Raw genomic sequence first — 21,052 nt, 5'->3', positions numbered from 1 at the left:
GTGAGTAGAAATGTACGAAACAACTAGAGCGCGATCTGTCGCCCCATGGCGCAAGTACATTTATCAATTGTTCATCAGTATTATCTAAATATGTATTGGATTTGTTTCTTGAAGAACACTTTACGAGATTGTGATATTGATTTCTTGTTTCAGGATAGAACGGACGTCCACTACACCTGGGTCCCCATCACTGTCGCGTGCATCTTCGCCTACTTCATCTCCAGCTGTTTTCTGGCGGTGTATGAGGTAAGGGAGATAACTATTGTTTCAGAAATTGTTTGTGCACAGGACCTTCATGAACTGGAGGCCGAAAGGGCTGCTTCATGGCTTTTCCCCCCGCATATATTTATCAGAAAAAGATATTTTATATCAATACAACATATTTACTAGTTCCTTAATTCTTTTCAATTCAGTGGTGTGTCATACCAAAAGACGTATATGGACTGGCACTTGTTGTTACCCTGCCTGGAGCTAAGCCGTACCAGTACAAGCAGCCGCACACACGCACACACGCACACACACACACACACACACACACACACACACACACTCACACACTCGCTAATAACAATATTTCATATGTTGTCTTCTTGCTTGGAAGATCCACAGATCCACACTGATGCATATGTTCAACTTTTCTATCCAGATGACCATTGACGCCATATTTGTGTGTTTTGTGGAAGACTGCGACAGGAACGACGGTGTTCAGCGGCCTTACTACATGAGCAAGGGTCTGATGGTAACTAAATACTGATCCATCCATCTGTGCCAACTATAAAGTTATTTTATTCCACCAACTCTATATTCAGTTGGAAATTCATGAAATATTTCGGTAGTGGACATCAAGTATCAAGCAGAGCATTTCTAAAAACGTTTGCCTGATGAATATAGTTGACAATGTTTTCAATTAATCCCTGGTCATCAATCATCCTTATCATTTGAATTGTATACACAATTGGAAATGCCCCTTTTTTAGGAATATACATATATAGGAAAATATATTTCGTAAGGCACTACCTGCGGTTGGGTAGCCTAGTGGTTAACGCGTTCGCTCATCACGCCGAAGATCCGGGTTCGATTCCCGACATGGGTACAATGATTGAAGCCAATTTCTGGTGTCCCCCATCGTGATATTGCTGAAATATTGCTAAAAGTGGAGTAAAACAAAACTCCCTCACTCATTCGTAAGACATTATAAACATAGCAAAATGGAATGGTACTCATTTTCCGTTCCTAAAGTACACAATGGACAATTTCTCATTGAAGATTCAATCTACAATCATTGTTCGTTCAATTTAGGAGTTAAACTGGTATCTTCCATTCACAATAGGTTCCGTATTGATAACTGGGAGAATCAGGGCAGAACAACACAAAATATGACTCATTCCCGTGAGGATTCCGTGCTGGACTTGGTCCCCCAGCAATCTATGGGTGTGGTACGATGAGTTCCCCAACGACATGGGACATTGCTCGTAATACCAATCACTGGTTTGTCTGGTCCAGACTCTGTTATAAACAGTCCTCAGTCTGTTAGCAGTCATACTAGCTCATACCATCGACATGTTTCCACTAATCAGACAATCTGGGCGTAGCTGTACAGTTCCAACCCATTCTTCCAATGAAATGAGTATTAACTTTTTTTCAGGATTTCGTGAAGAACAGCGGAGAAGCAAAGGCCATGGCAAAGAAGAGAGAAGAGGTGTTTTGAGAGTCGGTCTGCGGCCGATGTACATACTGTTTATGTTATTGCAGCTATACCTACAAATTGGCGAGCCATCAATCAAATTTCACAATCAAAGAGTATTTTTAAAAGGATGTTTATGTCTACACAGTATTATACAGCGTTCACTCGCTGCCTTTCATAACGATAACATATATGCTGTATGTATGAATATACATGTACATTGTACATACACGGTCTCATTTCAAGCTCATGCATGTGGAAATGTCAGATTTGGGTTCAGCTCACACTTGAAGCGTCAGTAAACAGTGACTAACTCTGCCTACACAGAAATGATTAACCACATGCCCAATAACTAAATTTATATATACATGTATATTTATACCATTGCTGTTTCTGTATACGCATCGTACATTAACTTTCGTGCTGGGGGCATAGAGGGACAACCTGTCAAGAGATTTTCGAAATAATGAACTTTGAGATAACGAAGCTATCACTGTACTATGTGTGGTTGTTTTGACTTACTATTGCTTGTAAGTACTGACACTAACTGCTATGACGTCACTGTGACAAATGTTTGACTGACCTTTATTGATTTGTTATGGATGTATAACTGTATGCTGTGTTTTCAGGTATATTGTTAATCGAATTAATTGATCATCGGTATTTGTTTTTGTTTGAGATGTATGTATATATTGTTTATTAAAACGTCAACTCTTTATTTCAATCTGAATTGATTCATAAAACGAAAGTGCACGCCCTACTTTTGGGAATACAATCTTTTAATTTAACATTCATATTTCTATTTAAGATTAATCGTTCCACGCTTTATGAAATGGTCATCCTATTTTGAAAGATAACGAGTGGTAAAGGCTGCCCAGAGATATTTTACAGCAGTATTCTCTAAGACTTTCTTATGTTTTCCATGTAACATCATCGTCATGGACAACTATGGTGAGATGAATATCACAAAATAGGCGCATCCGTAACACTGTGATTGTTTGTCAAGGGAAGGTTCTGCAATTCGTGCCACAAACTCACGATTATTATATTTTGTCTAAGGCGCTGCGATTCGCTGTGCAAAGTTGCGTCCCTTGGGCACGCGAGAAACCTTTGATTGTGGGCTCGAATCCCGGTTCGCCCAAATAATGTTTCTAGGTTTGTCAGCACCATACCCGAGCTCGTGGGTTTCACGAAGCGTCCAAGAGACCTGCATCATTTGGATCTTTCCCCCACACAAAGCTGACACGCCGTGATATAACTGGAATACTGTTAAACCAAACTCACTCAATGTTTGTCAAAATATCAATAAAAACTGTAAGTAACTGCATTTATCTCATCCCTAAAAAAAGTTATTTTTCATTTGTGCGAATAAAAGTTTTTTGGTCATTTGGTTAGACAGCAACACCCACGATTATACTGTTGTGTGCATTACGATTTTTATAATAAGTATTGTTCCTTTCTCAATATAAATATGCGAAACTAACATTTACTTGTGTTGGATATTATGGTTTTAAATAACTAGTTTTATGATGTCCAACAATATCACGGCAACATGTACCTTGTCGAGTCAGTGGCCGAAAATAACAATGGTTGATAAGACGAACAAAAAGATGCACGACTATAAATGACAACCTATTACGCAAATATATTAAAATATACTAAGAATCTGATAAAAATGATATACATGTACATATCTGTTTCTGTTTACTAAGGTTGATAATGAACCATTTTGTGTGCCGAAACAACATGCCATATGTAACCCTACCATTACCACCAGTCCAGATCTGTAAAAGAAGTAAAATGTTTCCGACATGGGAAGTTAATTTTATGCACACAATCTATCTGGGGCTGTTTCATATGTTTTTATGTATTGGATGTTGATCTGGAAATAAACACATTTTCCATTGAACTGCTTTCTTTGATCTTTCCTCCGATATTAAGCTAGCCATCCGTAATATAAACCGGCTCACTCACTCCGTGATTGCTAATTTACGTACTCGTGTGGCTGAATGTGGTATGGGGGCATGAAGTATTGTATGTTAAGAATGTGGAGTTTTGGTGTGTGTGTGTGTGTGTGTGTGTGTGTGTGTTTATAATAATTGTGCATGGTGTGTGCATTTGATAATCCTTAAATAAAGGCAGCATGACACAAATAATTGAAATCAATGTAATCGACAAAACCCTTTCCATAATCATGAGAAATGTCCGTGAATCCATTGTACGATTCCGACTTTATCATAAGCATCTGTTCAGGAATCAAATAGTGATGGTACCAGGCGTTCGCGAAATTGCATTGTTAGGACAAATAGGTCTTGAAACATTACATATTTTTCTTTCAAATGTGCTCCACAACAATTGTTCCTCCGCATGATTTCCTGATGCTCATCCTTATGCAGGGGACCTTATAATTCTGTAAATAAAAGCGCCCAAACCCTCTCCATAATGATAAGAAATCTCTGCTGAAAGCCCATTGTACAATTCCGACTATCACGAGCGTTTGTGTTTGAATTGCTATCAAATAGTGATGATCGCGAAAAGGTGAACATATCCTGACCCGAAGGTAACACCCGTCACAAAAACATGACAAGGCAAGGCAATTGTTCGCCTGAAAATACACGAGAAGATATCGTAGAAGTCAAAATAGGGATTTGCATCGTTCATATTTCTTGTCACTAATGTGTCAAATTTGGAAATGTCCCCCACATGTCTACCATAAAAACTTTTGAAAGCCCCACTAAGGCTTTGCGTGTTGCAACCGTGATCAAACAACTTCTGAGCAAGAGTCGTATGACACTCTTGAAATCTTCGTAGAAGGAGCATGCTTGACTGTAACCCAAAAGTTTTGAAATGTAGACACCAAAGGCAGAAGCTGTTGAAATATTGCTGAAAATGGAAGTTGACTATTGGATATTATGTTAACTATAATCCAACGTATCCTTTCCTCGAGTATCCAGCGTTTTACATTCCATTTCTATTCAATTATATTAAAACCCGTGATCCATTCGCCACCATCGTTTCTTTTAAATCACCATCTACATTTCTATTTATGATCAAAATGACACTACTTCACGAACCTTCGGCATTGATCTACATTCAAACGTTCCATACTAAAAGCATATTAGAATATTTGGTAACGAAAGAAAGAGTCTTATAAACGTTTAGTTGGAAAAGATGTTTGGAGCATATTGAAGGCGAGAACTATTGAACATTATTGTTGGTTGGAGAGCTACTTTAGCTTCGTGTTTGGACTTAAATGATTAAAGTTGAGAATGTGTCCAGTGGTATTTATCAAAATACAATGGAGATGTGATATACTGGAATATCGACGATCACTCAGCTACAATATTCATCCCTGGTCGGTTGCGTTCACAATGAGGATAAACGGTTCCATACCATACAGTGCTGTCTGACAGTGTGTTGATGTTTCTCCCCAGGCAGATTAAGTCAGTCCACAGACAAGATAGTACCACCGAAGTGAGAATATGAGGAACCATATATCAAAGCTGTTAAATTGACCTGGACCCACACTTCTTCACCAGCCGTTACGTGACTGGCGGTTATAACCGAAACAACTTCATCATCACTATCTGTTGTTGTTTTCACCCATCCTGTTCCTATTGAAGTTCCTGACTTATGGATAGAGATGGTCAAAGAAACATCTGCCTGGTCAACATCCAACTGTGTCCAGAACAAGAAGGTTCCAGAGACAGGTGCTGTAAACCTTCCTGTTGTGCTGTTGTATCCAGACCCAGAATTGAGGAAGACACGGTGAAATATCAGAGAAGTGCCTGACTGGACAGTTTGTGTAGCGCTTAAATATGCTTGGAATGCCACGTCTCTGGTCTTTGAAGCTGAAGTAAAAGAATATAATATAATGACACAATGTAACTAATCATTTATGCTATGCATTATGTAAGAGACCCGTGAAGATCCGGGTCAGAATTGCTTTTCAGCAACCCACGCTTGTCGTAAGAGTCGACTATGCTCGCTGATTTGGTTGATGCTCCCTGATTTTGTTGATGCATGTTATCGTATCCCATTTGCGTAGATCGATGGTCATGATCTGAATCACTGGATTGGATCGTCTAGGTTAGATTATTTACATGCCGTCGTCATATACTTGGAAGATTGCTGAGTGCGGCGTTAAACAACAAACAAACATTAGGTGACATGACTGATATAAGTATGTACAGTTATTTTCATCACATCTATGCTTTTTCGGACGTTCATGTGTAACTACTATAAACAGGTTATATCTTGAACATTTATTACACGTTCTTGTTTCATCCCTTTAATGTTCAACGCCATACAGGGTAACCGCACAGGAACTCGATGATAGCGTGTATAGCATGATATATTCGTACAGAAAAAAATTCACACCCCTCTATATACATATAGACAAGGAGTGACACCCGCCATCCTGGTTCTTATTCAAGATTTCGCACTCGGTTCAAATCACAGCTCGATATAACATGAAATATGAATGTCACTTATTTCAACCTATTGGAACTTGCTAAACAAACCATAGGCTACACACTCATGTTCATCTGTGGTCACCTCACCTCGTATTTATTTTAAAACAACCCTAAGCTTCGCCGTCGAGGTAAACAAGAAAAATGTGTCCGGAAATTACGGCGCAACACGGGTTTGAACTCAGCAAACGTTTCTGATCTTCCACTTGACCTTAGAGGCAGTCAGGTTAATTGGGTGTTTTATAGTTCTAGCTTACTACCTATATGTACGTTATGATATTTAACTGAATTCCACTGACCAGTGCGTTTTGCCCTTCCATACATTTTTGTCATGGCAGATAATTAAGGTCGCGTAATATATTTAATTTACTTTTACTAATTATTTTAGGAATGTAAAGGATAACGAATAGTGATACCAACACGTTTATCTACTGCATGGGTTTATTGTCATCAATTCCAATGTATTAGGGTACAGTTTCGATGCTTAGAGTTATACAATGATAGCAATGATACAATTAACAGATAATGAGTATATTATTTCATGATGACAAATCATTACACTCTTCAAAAACGTATGGGATATTCGGAAATAACTTAAAATGTCAACTGTACTGTAACATATATTAGTTTCTAGTAATAGCTTGTACTTGTTCGGACTGATGCCGCCATATAGTGCTAACCCACTGAGACACCATGCCGCAGTTTAACATGAATACCCCACTTAGACACAGTATACTAATTTCGAGCCGACCAGTCCTTGTTTTATCCCATTAATGCCGAGCGCCAGACAAGGTAACAACCAGTACTATCTTTAACATCTTTTGGTATGACGCGGCTATGGCTCGAACCCCGGACATTCCGCTCTCCGGGCGGACGCTCTACCAACGGACCACTGAGGCGGTCATGTTAGTTTTGCGGTATCAAACGGAATTAGGTCACTGATTTTGACCAATCAGATTGAAATCAGTGTCATGGTAGAATTCAGGATAAATACGTCCCCAGATGACACCCGTAGTTCAAAGGTTCAGTGGTGAGTAAACACTCCACGTGCCTGGATGACGGTGTCATCCCTGCGTCTCGACACCCCAGTCAGACGTCGGATCTACTGAAGGGGAAAATGAAGTCACTGCCAATGCAAAATTGCTTTCATTCCATGCAGATTCTGTACAGTAAATTCTAGTGCCTGTATACGACCGCAAAGATGTCCAAGATCTGAATCCACTGGAGCATATTTCGGGCCGGCGTTGTTTTTAGGGTAGGTTGTCACTGCCCGGCAGCGATGGGGTCTGGCGTTATCATCCATGAACTGAGGTCCTAGGGCGAGTGGGTGATTGTCAAAATGAGAGTAGCTACTGTATCCAGGACATCTCGGAGGTACTGATTACCTGTGAGATTGCCTTGCATGGTGACCAGGTACAGCTTGCAATCGTGTAAGATATTCCCCAAATCATTACCGTGCCTCCAAATTAAGGAGGTTGCCCGGATGTTTATAGGCCCTATTCATGTGCCCCCAAATCCTCACTCGTCAGTCTGTGGCATCCAAAAAATGGCTCTTCCGCCGGGTTCTTAGATTCCAAACCCATCGTGCTAAACACTCTAATGGTAATTTGCGTTTGGGGGCGTTTGATGACTCTTCCGGACACCATTCCTGCTGCTCTGAAGTGGTACCTCAAGGTGCTGGTGCACAGACATCGATGAAAATTGGCACATCTTTGTCATTGACCCAGGTTCCATATGGCACACATGGAACAGTAGAATTACAAGGCCAGGGTAATCTTTTCTCAATATCTTGTATGGCCACCAAACTGTCCAAAGCTGAGTGGCATCGTCGTCCCATGGAAGCAATCAGATCCCGAATTGTAGTCTGGGGAGGATTGTTCACCCACTCTGCCTGCAGTGCTTGTGCCAACTGTCGGACATTTTGTGGTTGTTACTGACGTACACGCAGTCGTTGATCCAGTGCATCCCATAAATCCCCTGAAGGGCCATGGCAGGACCTGGATGTTGGGATTCTTGAAAAAAGGCTGTTGTCCGTTGGAAAATGACGTTGGCTTGTTGCATAATAGGAAGGAGGTGGGGCCGAAGAATCTCATCCGTGTAACGTTGTGCCGTTAAATTCTCCAGAGCTTGTACCAAATCTACTAGTGCAGGAGATGGCTGCCGACATCATCACACTACCACCACCAAATCCGTCCACTTCATGTATGCAGTTTCGTGCAACAAGACGTCTTCCATCCGCACGGCAAAGCATAAAACGTGTTGTGACCTTGACACCATTGACGTCGCAGCCGACGATGCAGGTCCGTTAAATATGACACCTCAAACTTGTCGTCTAGTGCGAATACCTTCAGCGCGTAAACGGTTCCTCACTGTCTGGGCTGATATCCCACGCAATCCTGGTATTACCGTAGTTATTGACGTGGCCGTGTTTGTACTTTCACGTAAGTGACGTAGCCGACGACTTCGAAACGAAGTTCAAATGCTAAAATACCCATCGCTAAAATAGGATTCCCTAGAGAACAATTTACAGCAGGTCGCGTCAGTGCTCCCATATTTTGTTAAAACGCAGTTACCGTTAATCCTATGTTAACAATGAGGATAAATCGCATGTTCAAACCAACAATGCTCTCAGTGGTTATTATTCTCTCAAAGCTGATTGGTTAAATAGTGCCGATGTGCGACAATGGGACACCACCAGTACCAAATATGTCATCTGCTCCTCTGACCTCGGCCCTTACTTCTTCCGCCGTTACAGGATGGACGGTTCCCTAGTTTGACTTATACTATATGTTCCCGTGTTTTTTCAGATGAACAATTGACTTGCCTTTGCATGTGTTTGTGACGGATGCAACCGGTTGGGCAGGATACGCCCGCCGTCTCGCAAACACCTGGCATCATCACTATTTGATAGTGATTCATAAACACAATCGAGATGTCTTACAAGTATGGATATGGTTTTGTCGCTTGATTTTACAACAGAATCAACTTCTACTCATTGTTTTCATCGGGTTTGTCCCGACCTTTGCCAATCACGTGTTGACCCATGCATTTGAAACTGATCGGACATCCTTGTGATGGTGCTGGGCGCTACATTGAAAACCCTGGCTACAGCTGATCGGGATTCCCCGGCCTGCAAGCGGCTGATGACGTTGTTTCTTTGCACTTCTGTTATTATTGGCATGTTGTCACTGTTCGATTGACGCAGATGCAAGGCAATCAAAAACCCTGTACTTTAATACCGTTCATAGTGCTGCTGCACGTGTAGTACGTGCAGCTCCATGGCTCTTTTGCTAATGCACTGGGCGCGTTTTTCCCGACTTGTGGTTTGTATGTCCTTGTTTTGATTATTGTGATCCGGGAAATTTATCACTGACACAATAACACATTAAACCTCTTCATTTTGCACCTCTTGGTCAGCTAATTTTGCTTTTATTGCCAAAAATATCAGTATTGCGTTACTTTTTTGAAAAGTATATTTATCATATTAATTTTCAGATAATAGTTTCATAATGAAATTAATGTATTGATAATTGGTCGATAGAAATACACTACCTCCTGGATTTGTGTGACACAATTTAGATCCAAATAAACAAGTACCACCACTTCATTCCTCGTAAAAACAAAGAAACAAATTAACATGTATATATATTCTGGCTACTGAACATTCTATAGTCAGTTACCATTTTGGTGGAACCAACGAACACCCATGTGGTGCATACCAAACAACCAATGATTGTAGTTTGGGTGTATCTGAGATTTAAACCCGCTATAAGCGGATCCAGGCATGACTGAGGGATGAATTGCAACTGTAAACTATGTTTCTTTGTCATAAAAAACAAGAAATGTGGGCATTTCAATAAATAAGTCCAAATTAGTGAGAATCTTACCCATAGTTTGAGCCACCTGTGCCAGGGCCTGTTTCACAGCTGTAGAATTTTTGTCGATATCAGACATAGTTTGCTTCATCGTCTGTATCTCAGAGCGCGTCATCGAGACATCATTCTGTACCACGTGGAGATCTGCGTCCATTGAGTGGAGATTCTTTTTGATATGGCCAACATCAAAGGAAGTTGCATTAACATCTTTCTCCAGCAGTTTCAGTTGAATGGACGTGTCTTGTGCCAGAGTCTTCACCGACTGCGTGTCCATGTTTTCCACCAGCTGCTTGTGTTCAAGGAGTTGTACCATAGAGGAAACATTTTTCGTCAACCGACGGGCTTCTGATTGCACTGCATACACTGTTGTGTTCAGGATGTCTAACTTGGCTAACACATTCACGTCCGACTGTAGGGTCGTTACGTTTGCTGAATTCGAGGTGACTTTATTATGCACATTTAAGTCCACATGAGACTTGAGGTCGTCGTAATCACTCTTTATAGTTGTCAGTACAGAGGACACATTAAACTTAAAACTGTGCAGATCTGACTGAAACCCTAACAGAGTTGAAGCCGTGGCGTTTAAGTCAGTGTGTACCGATTTCAGCTCAAGACCTAAGGCCTTTACATCAGCCGTATTGGCTTTGACATCATGACTCAAAGAATCGAGGATGGAAACATTCAAAGCCACTTTCGGGCTGGAAACTACCGGATTGACATTTTGCAGTTTTGATTTTACGAGAACGAGTTCCGTCTTTAATGTGGACACGTCATTTCTGAGAGACAAAATGTCCGCATCTGCAGATTGTTGCTTTGCCTCACTTGCGGCTAGTTCAGTCTGTGTATTCTGCAGGTCTTTCTGCGTTGTCTGTAGATCAGTCTGTGTAGTTTGTAGCTTGGCATTTGTTACCTGCAGATCTGTCTGTAACTGAACAGTGTTTTTCTGAAGGTTATCAACAGTCTGTTCGAGAAGTGTGACGTGACCCAGAACGCTGGTAAGGTCAGCACTACCGTCTGGTTTTGTCAACGGAAGGATCAGTCCTGAAACATAGGATGGCAGAAGGAAAAACAACAGTAATGGTTGTTCGTGCATCGTTACCCTCTCTATGTCATGTGTTGGATATACAACGGTACACCAGCACTGCTACCTGTCTGCAATTCTCTCGTAATTTAACACTTATCTCGGATCACGTGATGACCCAGTCCACGATGTCAGCGTAGGTTCATGCAGATTGTGGAGTAATGTTAGTCTTTAAAAATGAATTAACATATGCTATCCATGTAGACAAGTTTTCACTATCATACATCTCCTGCATAAAATGATTTGGGAATAAAAGACTTTAGGTATCTTATGTATAACACAATTGTTTGGAATGATCCATATCTTCCAAATATATAGAGGACTACCACTTAACATATATCTGGGCAAAGGGCAAGTCTATGACGTACAAATAGATAACAGACTCCAATGGCGTTTTCAAACTTCTGTTGGGAAATTTTTATATCATAACGGTAGTTTCACTTGTTTGACTCATGATGGCCATATTTGTTGCTGAGGATAAACTACAGCTTATCAAATTCAGTCGATTTGAATGGAATGATACTAATGATTCTAAAAGAAAACGTCCAATCAATTAACAATGTTCTTTTCAAACGACAATATCACCAATATTCGACTGTCAACCTTGCAGTAGTCAGACTTTTGTGCCCAATACTTTAGGGGGATGGCTTTCCAATGGTCAACTTTTCATTCGTGTCTAGCGGTTCCAGCAGCTCAAGCCTTTGGCGTCTACATTTCACAACTTTTGAGTTAGGTCGAGAATGCTTTTTCTACTAAGATTTCAAAGGCGGCATGTGACGCTTGCTCAAAAGTTGTTTGACCAGGGTTACAACATTCAAGCTCTTAGATGGGCTTTCGGAAACTTTTATAGCAGACATGTGGAGGATATTTCCAAATTTGACGCATCAGTGACAAAAATTATGCCGGATTCAGTTCGTTATTTTGACGTTCCCAATGTTTTGCTTGTGGAAATTAGTGACATATTAATGCCCTGTCTGTTACCTCGTTAATGTTATTATGCAAATGTGTTTATTCCTCCCTGGTTATTGGTTAAATCTTTCCGCAAACACAATAGTACCACCAAAGAGTGAGGTTGAATCATTAACATGGACTTAAAAGTTAACCCCTCGACTGACCTGTACCCCCCTCACTTCTTCATCTGAGTGACGATTGTAACAGAAGCAACTTCATCATCACTGTCTGTCGTTGGTTTTTTTCCGTAATCAAACTCATTTCAATGGTACTTGTAAGGTAGTCAGCTGAAGTGAAGCAGTAGTTTAGGTTGTACAAATTGTCATCAATAGTCACTGGATAAATCAGTTCTAAGAAAAGTTTTGTTATTGTGACGGTATTGGAGAGGTGAAAATGTCGAGCTCTCATAAAAATATTTGTGGTTCATTATGATTAGTTAATATGTAACAAGGGAGCTGAAGTGGAAAGTAAACTGTGATTAATTGTGCCTAAATCAGTTGGATCGTTACATGCATGTTTATAAATGATGGTACGTTTCAACCACATGTATGTATATACTATTGGTATTACTATATACGCTTTGATAGTATACGTTTTGTTTGACAGTATTTCAAATTATTGCAACTACATAATGAATTATATAGATAATTAGTCGATCTAAATGGACAACCATTTCTATACAGAAAGAATACACTTGCTAAAGGCTTCGCAGAGATTTATTACACCAGTATTCCCCGTAATTTCTCTGACTCTACAATAATAGTATGGATACCAAGTAATCGCCTCTCCAGTAACACTGTGATTGTTTGCCAACGGACAATGTAGGCCCAGTCGTCAAAGTCGTCCCAATTCGTGCCAGTAACCTACGGTCGTGGGTTCGATTCCATAATTCGGCCTAATTGTGTTTATAGGTTTATCAGCACCATACCTGTGATCGTGGGTTTCACCAAAGTGGTAAACGTCTAAGACCTGCATCACTTCGGTCTTTCCTCCCACATCATGCTGACGTGCCGTGCTATAACTGAAATACTTTTCAAAGTGACGTAAACCAAACCCACTTATTCAATGTTTGTCAAAATATCCATGAACACTGTAAGTAACTGCATTTATCTGATTTCTTATTTGCAAAGCTATATTTCAGTTATGTGAATGAAAGTATTTGATCATTTGCCTGGTCAACACCGTACACATGGCCGTGTTTGTGTATACTTAACGTTTATGTAATTCTATTTCTAATATATTTATGCCCGATAAGAAACTAACTTTCACATGTGTTGGGCACTTGTGCCCTTTCTGGGATAAAATCATGACCATCCCTTAACATCTGACAGGGAAAAGATAGCCGTATGGCGCGTTTCAGATAACGCTACAGAGTTTTCACATTCGCATTCATTGTAGATACACCCCTAGTTTTAGATAACACCTAAAGCGTCAGTGAATCAATCTACTACTTTTTGCAACTTCATTATAAATGAGCGGAACAAACCCGGGGCTTTAGTAGTAACGAATTAAATATTGTTTAAAAAATTAAATGTTATAGAGATTATAGATGTTTGCCACTTTGGTGAAACATAAGAGCATGGGAATGGTGCTGTTTAGGAGACTTCGGCAGCTGCAGACAATGTTGCTATAATAATATGTGCTCGCGGTCAAAGTAATTTTTTTTCATCATATCTATTAATGAGAAAATATTGTTTGTGACAATCATCATCGAATTTAAGTGTTTGAAACCATGCATTTGACATAACTATTTTCTTATTCCATTGTCCTTTGGCTTTGGTTCATATCAATTTTGTGGAAAGCCTGAAGACCTGGAACATCTGTCATAACAAATGTCATACCTGTGACATATTTATAGATAACAATACCAAAAGTGCGTCGATACTGTGCACTGCTGTACATGCAACATGAGGCCACAAACAAACACTTTCTGTTTCATGCAAATCGTGTGGATGGCGAGTGCTACAGGTAGGGCAGGACATCTCGTATTTTCAATGATCCAGTCATATAAATAGTCACCGCTAGTTTGTCTTTCACGCCCAATGGAATCTGTTTCGGCAGATATTCGAGATTCATTATTCTATGGTTTTGATTGTTTTGTTAAAACAACTCAGGACTATCACAAATGTCTGGGCAAAGGCCACATCTACGACGGACAGAGAGATAACACACTTGTGTGATTTAAGCAGTATGTTAAATTTATATATATACAATGTCTTTCAGAAAGTGGTAAAATGTAACATATGTTATGTTTGTGATCAGACTTTCTTAGTAAAGTACAAATCCTAGTATTTTGTGGGGGTTGTGTCCCATCCGGGATTCAAACCCACTTCTCAGACGAAGGCATCTCATCAGCGACCTTACCCACCTAGCCACCGATGCATTTCAAATAAAAAATGGAAGTCCAACAATTGGTAGTCCAGATCACATACTTTGTGCAGTGGGCATAAATATCAGGCAGAGCATTTCTGAAAACATTTGAATTATGAATATATTTTGACAACGTTTGTCATCAATCATCAATAACATTTGAAATATATATATTTGGAAATGCTCTAAACTGGAGCAGTAAATGCCTAAAACATATCAATATTGAATGGCACTCATCTTCTAAGAAAGAAAAGAGTGAAGGAAGGAATGTTAAATACATTAATGAGAATAGAAGAATATTACACGTGATTCTCAATGGAAATAGGTAACGGATGATTCAGAATTGATCTATGTTCTTTAGAGTCCCTGTGAGTGAAAAGTATTGTTACTATCTTTATCCGAAGAATATTTAGACTGGATGACACTTGGGATATTAAAGACGACACTTATGAGGGTACAGATAGACCGATGGTATGAACACCTAGTGTAGATAGATTGGGACAGTGGGGAAGTTTTGGCCCTGATGTTCAATGATAGTTTGAATTCTCAGTTGGTAGTGTGTTTAGAAGCGCACGAAACTGATTGTCTGTAACTTAATCAGTAGCATGGTTTGCAACTACAATCAACATGTGTATGTGTGTATTGATGTATTGGTTATATGTATTATATATATTGGTTATTGAACATTTATATCCATTTGTTCGAATCCCGGTTCGCCCCGATAATGAGGATGGAAGTGCGGAGTCTGAAAGCTCAGATGACCGAGAGACTGAGGTGCCGACCGGAGTTGACATCAGCGCATGGTGCACGTGCAGACGGCTGCAGGAGTGCAGTATATGTTGTTACCACGTTAGGAATATACTGGGTGATCAGTGAAAAATTTGGGTGAAAAATATGAATGGATCAATGGATTAAAATCAGTGATGACACCAGGTGTTCGCCAAAAGAGTATATAGGTATCACTCGCTAATCACACAATTGGTATAAAAAAAGTAAGTGTTTGTTTATGTCCTGACGCTGCACAGCTGCGTACAATAGCGACGCACTTTCGGTATCGATATCTATAAATATGTCACAGGTATGACCATTGGTATGACAGATGTTCAAGGTCTTCAGGTTTCCCACAATTTAGATGTGAACCAAAGCCAAAGGACAATGGAATAAGAAAATATAACTATGTCACATGCATTGTTTTAAGTGCTTAATCGATAATGCTTGTCACAAGTAATACTGCCTCATTGATAAACATGATTACAAAATTTCCTCAGATCGTCATCACTTATTGTCATTGCAACATTGTCCACATCTGCCGAAGTCTCTTTAATAGTCCGTATCAATGCCTTGGAAATATTTTACCCGCAGCCTGATGTTACTAGAGGATTTCCGAGTAAACGAACAGAACTAAATTGTAAAATTAGTTCATGGCCAGACAAGATCAAGGAATAGTCAGTAATTATATTTAAACGCACAGTTCTAGGTTTACAACTTAAAGAGGTAATACACAAAATATTTGTGCCCTAGGGTCATATCACGTCACGAGACAACAGTATATTGTTTTCGTCATCCCGACGGCATTATTGACGTTATTCGAATCTTATTGTGACATTTGGTCGGAATGACGTCACACTAGAAACGACGTCATAACTGAAGATCATTCGACAAATTGTGGTTCCGCTGCTGTTGCGGCTTGCCGTCCTTATAGATAAACACTCAAATTTGGAAATATATAGAATATTATAGCTCTCGCGCCGGAAATACCGGAATTTAGACATTCGTTTCGTAAACATAGTATAACATGAACACTCATATAATATCCTCTTTATATGTTCCCAAAGATGCAACTCTTGACAAGGAAATCAGAACCAAGGCAGGTCGCCCTCTATTGGAGGTACAGGCAGCCTTTTCGAAACTTCTAGAATGATTAAACCTGCCATGTCCGTGTACACAACAAGGGCTGATACCTCTAGTTTTAGTACAAAACCTGGAAATCTCCATGCGCTGTTATAGACTGCTGTTCAAATCTGACCATATCATATATTTAACTGGTAGTTGAAAAAATACTTTAAGGGAAAGTAAAGCCAATAAAGCAACTTTAATCTTTTAGTGGATACCTTATCACAAAAATAAATCTAAAAAGGAAAATACTGCAAAACGGAAAAAAACAAATCACCTCGAGGGTGGACTCCAAATATGTACAAATTCATTCAGATACTGCAAATCAAAACCTAGACAACTTATTGCCAACCAGAAACCTGTGAACTTTTATCACAATGCTGTTTCACGTTAGTTGGACTGTGTAATATGTACATGGCAATGTTAAATGTGAAATTAGAAAAATTAGACAATATTTTATACAGAGTTCATTCTATTTATCAATTGTTTATTTTACAAATTTAAGTAAACGAATGCTGGATGTACGGGTGAATATTGCTTAAGCAAACATGATGGGAATTATCCCTTGCCCAGCTTCTGAACAAGTAGGTAGTCGACGTTTATGGTACCCAAACAGAGTGTTAGTCGTAAAAAGCTCGTTACAGACATAAATTGTTATTTGAATTATTCACAATGACAAGATCAAAGGTCGTTTCACACACTCAGCTCTGTATGCAATGCTATTTTTGTAGGAATCAAAGGATTAAACACGTTTAGATTGACCCGCTTCCTGGCGTATCCGTTTCGCTGCCAAGCATCACAAGTCAGCCAACATGTCACCCTTCAACAACACATAACAATGATAACACATACCAAGAAAAATCAACTCGATCTACAAACCAGTGAGTATATCCTGCATCACCGATGGCACTCATCAAAAACACGCGCAAAGGCAAGTCAATTATTTACATGAAACAATCCGGGAACATACGGTACAAGTCAAAATAGGGAGCGGCATAGGACATCATTCTTGTCACTGATGCGTCAAATTTGGAAATGTCCTCCACATGTCTACCATAACAAATTTTTACGCTTTACTGAGGCCTTGAATGTTGTCACCTTGATCAAACAACTTCTGAGCAAGATTCTTATGACGCTCTTTGAAATCCTGGTAGAAAGAGCATGTTCGATTGTATCTCAAAAATTGTGAAATGTAGAGACCAATAGCTGGAACTGCAGGAATATTGCTCGACCTAAATATGGACTGTTTAAGATTGTGCGTCATAATTTGGGAACAATCCAATCATGTTCACTTATTAGCCAGGGAGCCAGCGTTCGCTCGTCGCGCCGAGGACCCAGGTTCGCTTGGGTGCGGTGTGTGAGGCCCGTTTCTGGTTTCCGGTCGTGATGTTGTTGGAATGTTGCTGGGGGCGGCGTGAAACCAGGCTCACTCACTCACTTATTATAATGCATTGACATTGTTTGAACATTGTTCTTATGGTCTATCATATTTCAAGATAAGAAATTGATGTAAGAACTGGTTTGAGCCCTCTAAATGTGTGAAAGTATTTTCCTCTCTGCCTTCTAGTATTGTTGTGTTGTAAAATTGGTTTTGATATAAATTAGTCTGATGCCTAATTTCTGAGGGGAGTGTAGCAGAAGTTTTTACGAGTGTTTCGATAACCCTAGAGTTAACTCCCTTTTGGAACTCTTCTATAAAAAGCTTCCTTGAGTGTAACGAACGAACGAACGCCATGTGGGGCAGAACGAAACTTGGCAAGAAAACGAAATTAACGTAATTAACGAAAGGTTTTGTGCGACAATGAAGCCATATGGTGTTTTTACGAAGCTATGAGTCTATGAACCTATGAAGAGAATTTTAATTCAGGCAATGAAGCTTAGAAGTTACGATATTCTCATATGCTTCTGTATTGCAAAAAACACCTCAAAATAAAGGTTTGAACTTTGACCACGTGTTTTCAATGAAAGGAACGCCGGAGAGCCATGGAAGAAAAAATGGAAATCAAAGAACAGAACAGGGATAGCTGACTGTTGGCAGGTTGAAGTCATTCCTCTTGTCATACAGTCTTATGGAGAGTGTTTTGTCACTCTGAATCTTTATGCATAGATCTAAATATGAAACATATCAGGCGGTCCCACGGGTCTCCTCTGTTTCTAGTTCAGACGAAATCAAGGGAATTGACTATTTGATGGAATTGTAAGATATGAGATCATCATTATATCTGGAGCCTGAGTTAAACTTCTTGGCCTAATTATCTCCTTCTGACTTTTCCAATCCGAGCAGAAATTCTGATAAAGAAACAGATCAACAAGAAGGGGACACAACTGGTGCCCATGGCGGATGCCTCCTTCTTGCCTCAATGTCTTTGCCCAAAATAGTACATAGATGTTATCTATGACGAAGTCAAGTATTTCACATATTGTTTTCTCAGTAAACTTCAGATGGCATTGGCTTTCATTTTTGACAAATTGACCGGGATCTAGGAAGATATATCTGTGGTCACCACGTTTTGTAACAAAATCCCCATAGATCAAGGAATGAAGCTTTCCCTTCGGGATGGTGTCGCTTGTCGCATGGGATGGTGGTGAACACAGTTGAAAATCAAATGTTTTCACAGAATTAAACCTGGTTCGGCATTTAAGGCTATTAGATGGATGGCATAATTTCTCTAATATCCTATCTTTCAGGGGACGGATGGTGTGATTTTCAGAATTGAAATGTTGGTAGACACAGTTGGAAACATTTCTGTTGATGTCAGATGTATGCTGCTGCAACAAATGTTTGCGAAGAGTTATCTCTGATCGTTGCTCATAATATCAATCATTAGTTCATCTGGTCCAGAGTCGGTTATTTACAGAACGCCATCATACAGCTGGAACTTTGTATAATACCTGTGAGGATTCAGGATGATGATATAACGCCCCTCACACTTGTCATGAGGGATCGGTTATGTAACTATATTTTTTGGGTTCAATATGAAATTACTATGACGATAGGTCAACACTCCCAATGATATATTCCATCTCGTATCCTTTATAATACACGATGGGGTAAGAACATAGGTCCCCGGGAAGTTCCGCAGGCTGCCTTGAAATGCAAACAAGGAAAACCATGATGCGAGGCATCAAAGAATGCATCATATGTTCACACGGTTAAGGCTGAGAGGCTACGGCACTATTTAAAATGAACTCCCCATTATAATTCAGCAAACTGTCTTGTAGAAATGCTAGAATTGAAGGAAGCGTCTATAAAAACTTGATATCTCTCTCAAATAAACTCCTTGTATACCTGCTTGCCGTAAAAGCCGACTATGCTTGTTGTAAAAGGCGACTAACGGGATCGGGTGATCAGGCTCGATGACTTGGTTTGATGCATGTCATCGATCCCAATTACGTGGATCGATGCTCAAGATATTAAATACTGGATTGTATGGTCCAGACTCGATTATTTACAGACCGTCGTCATATAGCTGGAATATTGCTGACTACGGCGTTAACAACAAACCAACCACCCAACCAACCATGTATACAACACATTTCACGTTAAAGCAAAAAATAAAAACAACACTTTGAACAAATTAACACTGCATTTATTTCCAGTTCAAATATCCATATGACACATAGTCCAAACGTATCACCGCACACAATTCCAGCCACTTCACACGGCTAGAAGATCCTATCTATAGTCAAGTCATGTCTTTCTTTCGTATGAGGCCACTAGCCCAGATACATAATATTTACATAAATGTATATACAAATCTTGAACACATCATGGTAAACCTGAGTAACTATCTGTCTCTTAGCATAGCACAAATTTACTTAGTTTCTTTTGCAATATTTCACAATTTCCAGAAAGCATCATTTTCATCATTAAACAACTTATTCAGGGCTGAGTATTGATATACATGTTCGGTAAGAAGACCCGGGTTCGAATCCCGACATGGGTACAATTTGTAAAGCCCATTTCTGGTGTCCCCCGCCATGATATTGCTGGAATATTGTTAAAAGCGGCGTAAAACCAAACTCACTCACTCACTCTTAGTCAAATAATCATGTCACGTTGTTTAGTGTTTGACATGACGAGTACATATTTTTCGGGAACTTTTAAACTTTCTGTACAATATGTATATGATCACTCAAAAAATACATAGAGAAGTTTCATTGTTTTACATGATATAGTAATCAATGACCAAATTATCATTTTGTACCATAATGATAGTCTTCGAATTATGTTTTGTCGAAGTCTCTGATACTTGGAGGGCCTTGTGTAACTTCTTGCTCTGTTTGGGGGAACAATACAGCCTACCTCAGTTTCCACAACGATGGCAAGGTTCTCGAAGGCATCCACCAGAAAGGAAGAAGTGGGACCCGGATGAGATTCCTGAGAACATTCAGGAAGAGTACACATCCCAATGTGCTCTGGTTTGACAGTTTTCAGGACGACGGGTATGAATTTGCGGCGGTCTTCACTCTGTATCTCCTTGCGTAGTTGTGTTGCTGCATCAAGCGCTGCCAAGTCAAAGAGTATGATAAAGGCATCGCCGTCTTCGATGATCTTCCGTCGGGTTGTTCCATCTTTGTCCCAAGGATTATATGTGACCATCTTGTAGTCCACTGAGACGCCTATAGTCCCCTTGCTGTAGATGCCTCGACCCTGCAGTGTCTCCTGTATTCTGGCCTGGTACAACACATGGAACTGTGTCCTTATGTCATCCGTTATCCTCGT

At 39.8% G+C, this 21,052-nt stretch overlaps 2 protein-coding genes across 3 annotated transcripts in view; one reads left to right on the top strand and one right to left on the bottom strand.

Annotated features, from left to right (window-relative positions):
• Positions 1 to 3,552, top strand: part of LOC139478973 (choline transporter-like protein 1) — a 38,977-nt gene extending 35,425 nt beyond the window's left edge. For both annotated transcript variants that reach the window (XM_071261692.1, XM_071261693.1), the window contains exons 19-21: positions 154 to 246; positions 647 to 739; positions 1,646 to 3,552. In XM_071261692.1, coding sequence (XP_071117793.1) covers positions 154 to 246; positions 647 to 739; positions 1,646 to 1,708 — 249 coding nt within the window. In that variant the 3' untranslated portion in view covers positions 1,709 to 3,552. The remainder of the gene's footprint in view (positions 1 to 153; positions 247 to 646; positions 740 to 1,645) is intronic.
• Positions 3,553 to 4,953: 1,401 nt separating this feature from the next.
• Positions 4,954 to 11,206, bottom strand: LOC139479222 (paramyosin-like). Its single transcript, XM_071262074.1, has 2 exons — positions 10,044 to 11,206; positions 4,954 to 5,535 (listed from the first exon to the last, which is right to left on the bottom strand). The coding sequence occupies exons 1-2, from the start codon at positions 11,122 to 11,124 to the stop codon at positions 5,129 to 5,131; spliced, it is 1,488 nt and encodes a 495-aa protein (XP_071118175.1). The 5' UTR covers positions 11,125 to 11,206; the 3' UTR covers positions 4,954 to 5,128.
• Between the last annotated feature and the right edge of the window lie 9,846 nt (positions 11,207 to 21,052).

Source organism: Haliotis cracherodii, unplaced genomic scaffold, assembly GCF_022045235.1.
Source record: "Haliotis cracherodii isolate W230 unplaced genomic scaffold, xgHalCrac1.p SCAF_4, whole genome shotgun sequence".
Lineage (NCBI taxonomy): Eukaryota > Metazoa > Mollusca > Gastropoda > Lepetellida > Haliotidae > Haliotis > Haliotis cracherodii.
This window is presented reverse-complemented; position numbering and strand designations above follow the sequence as displayed.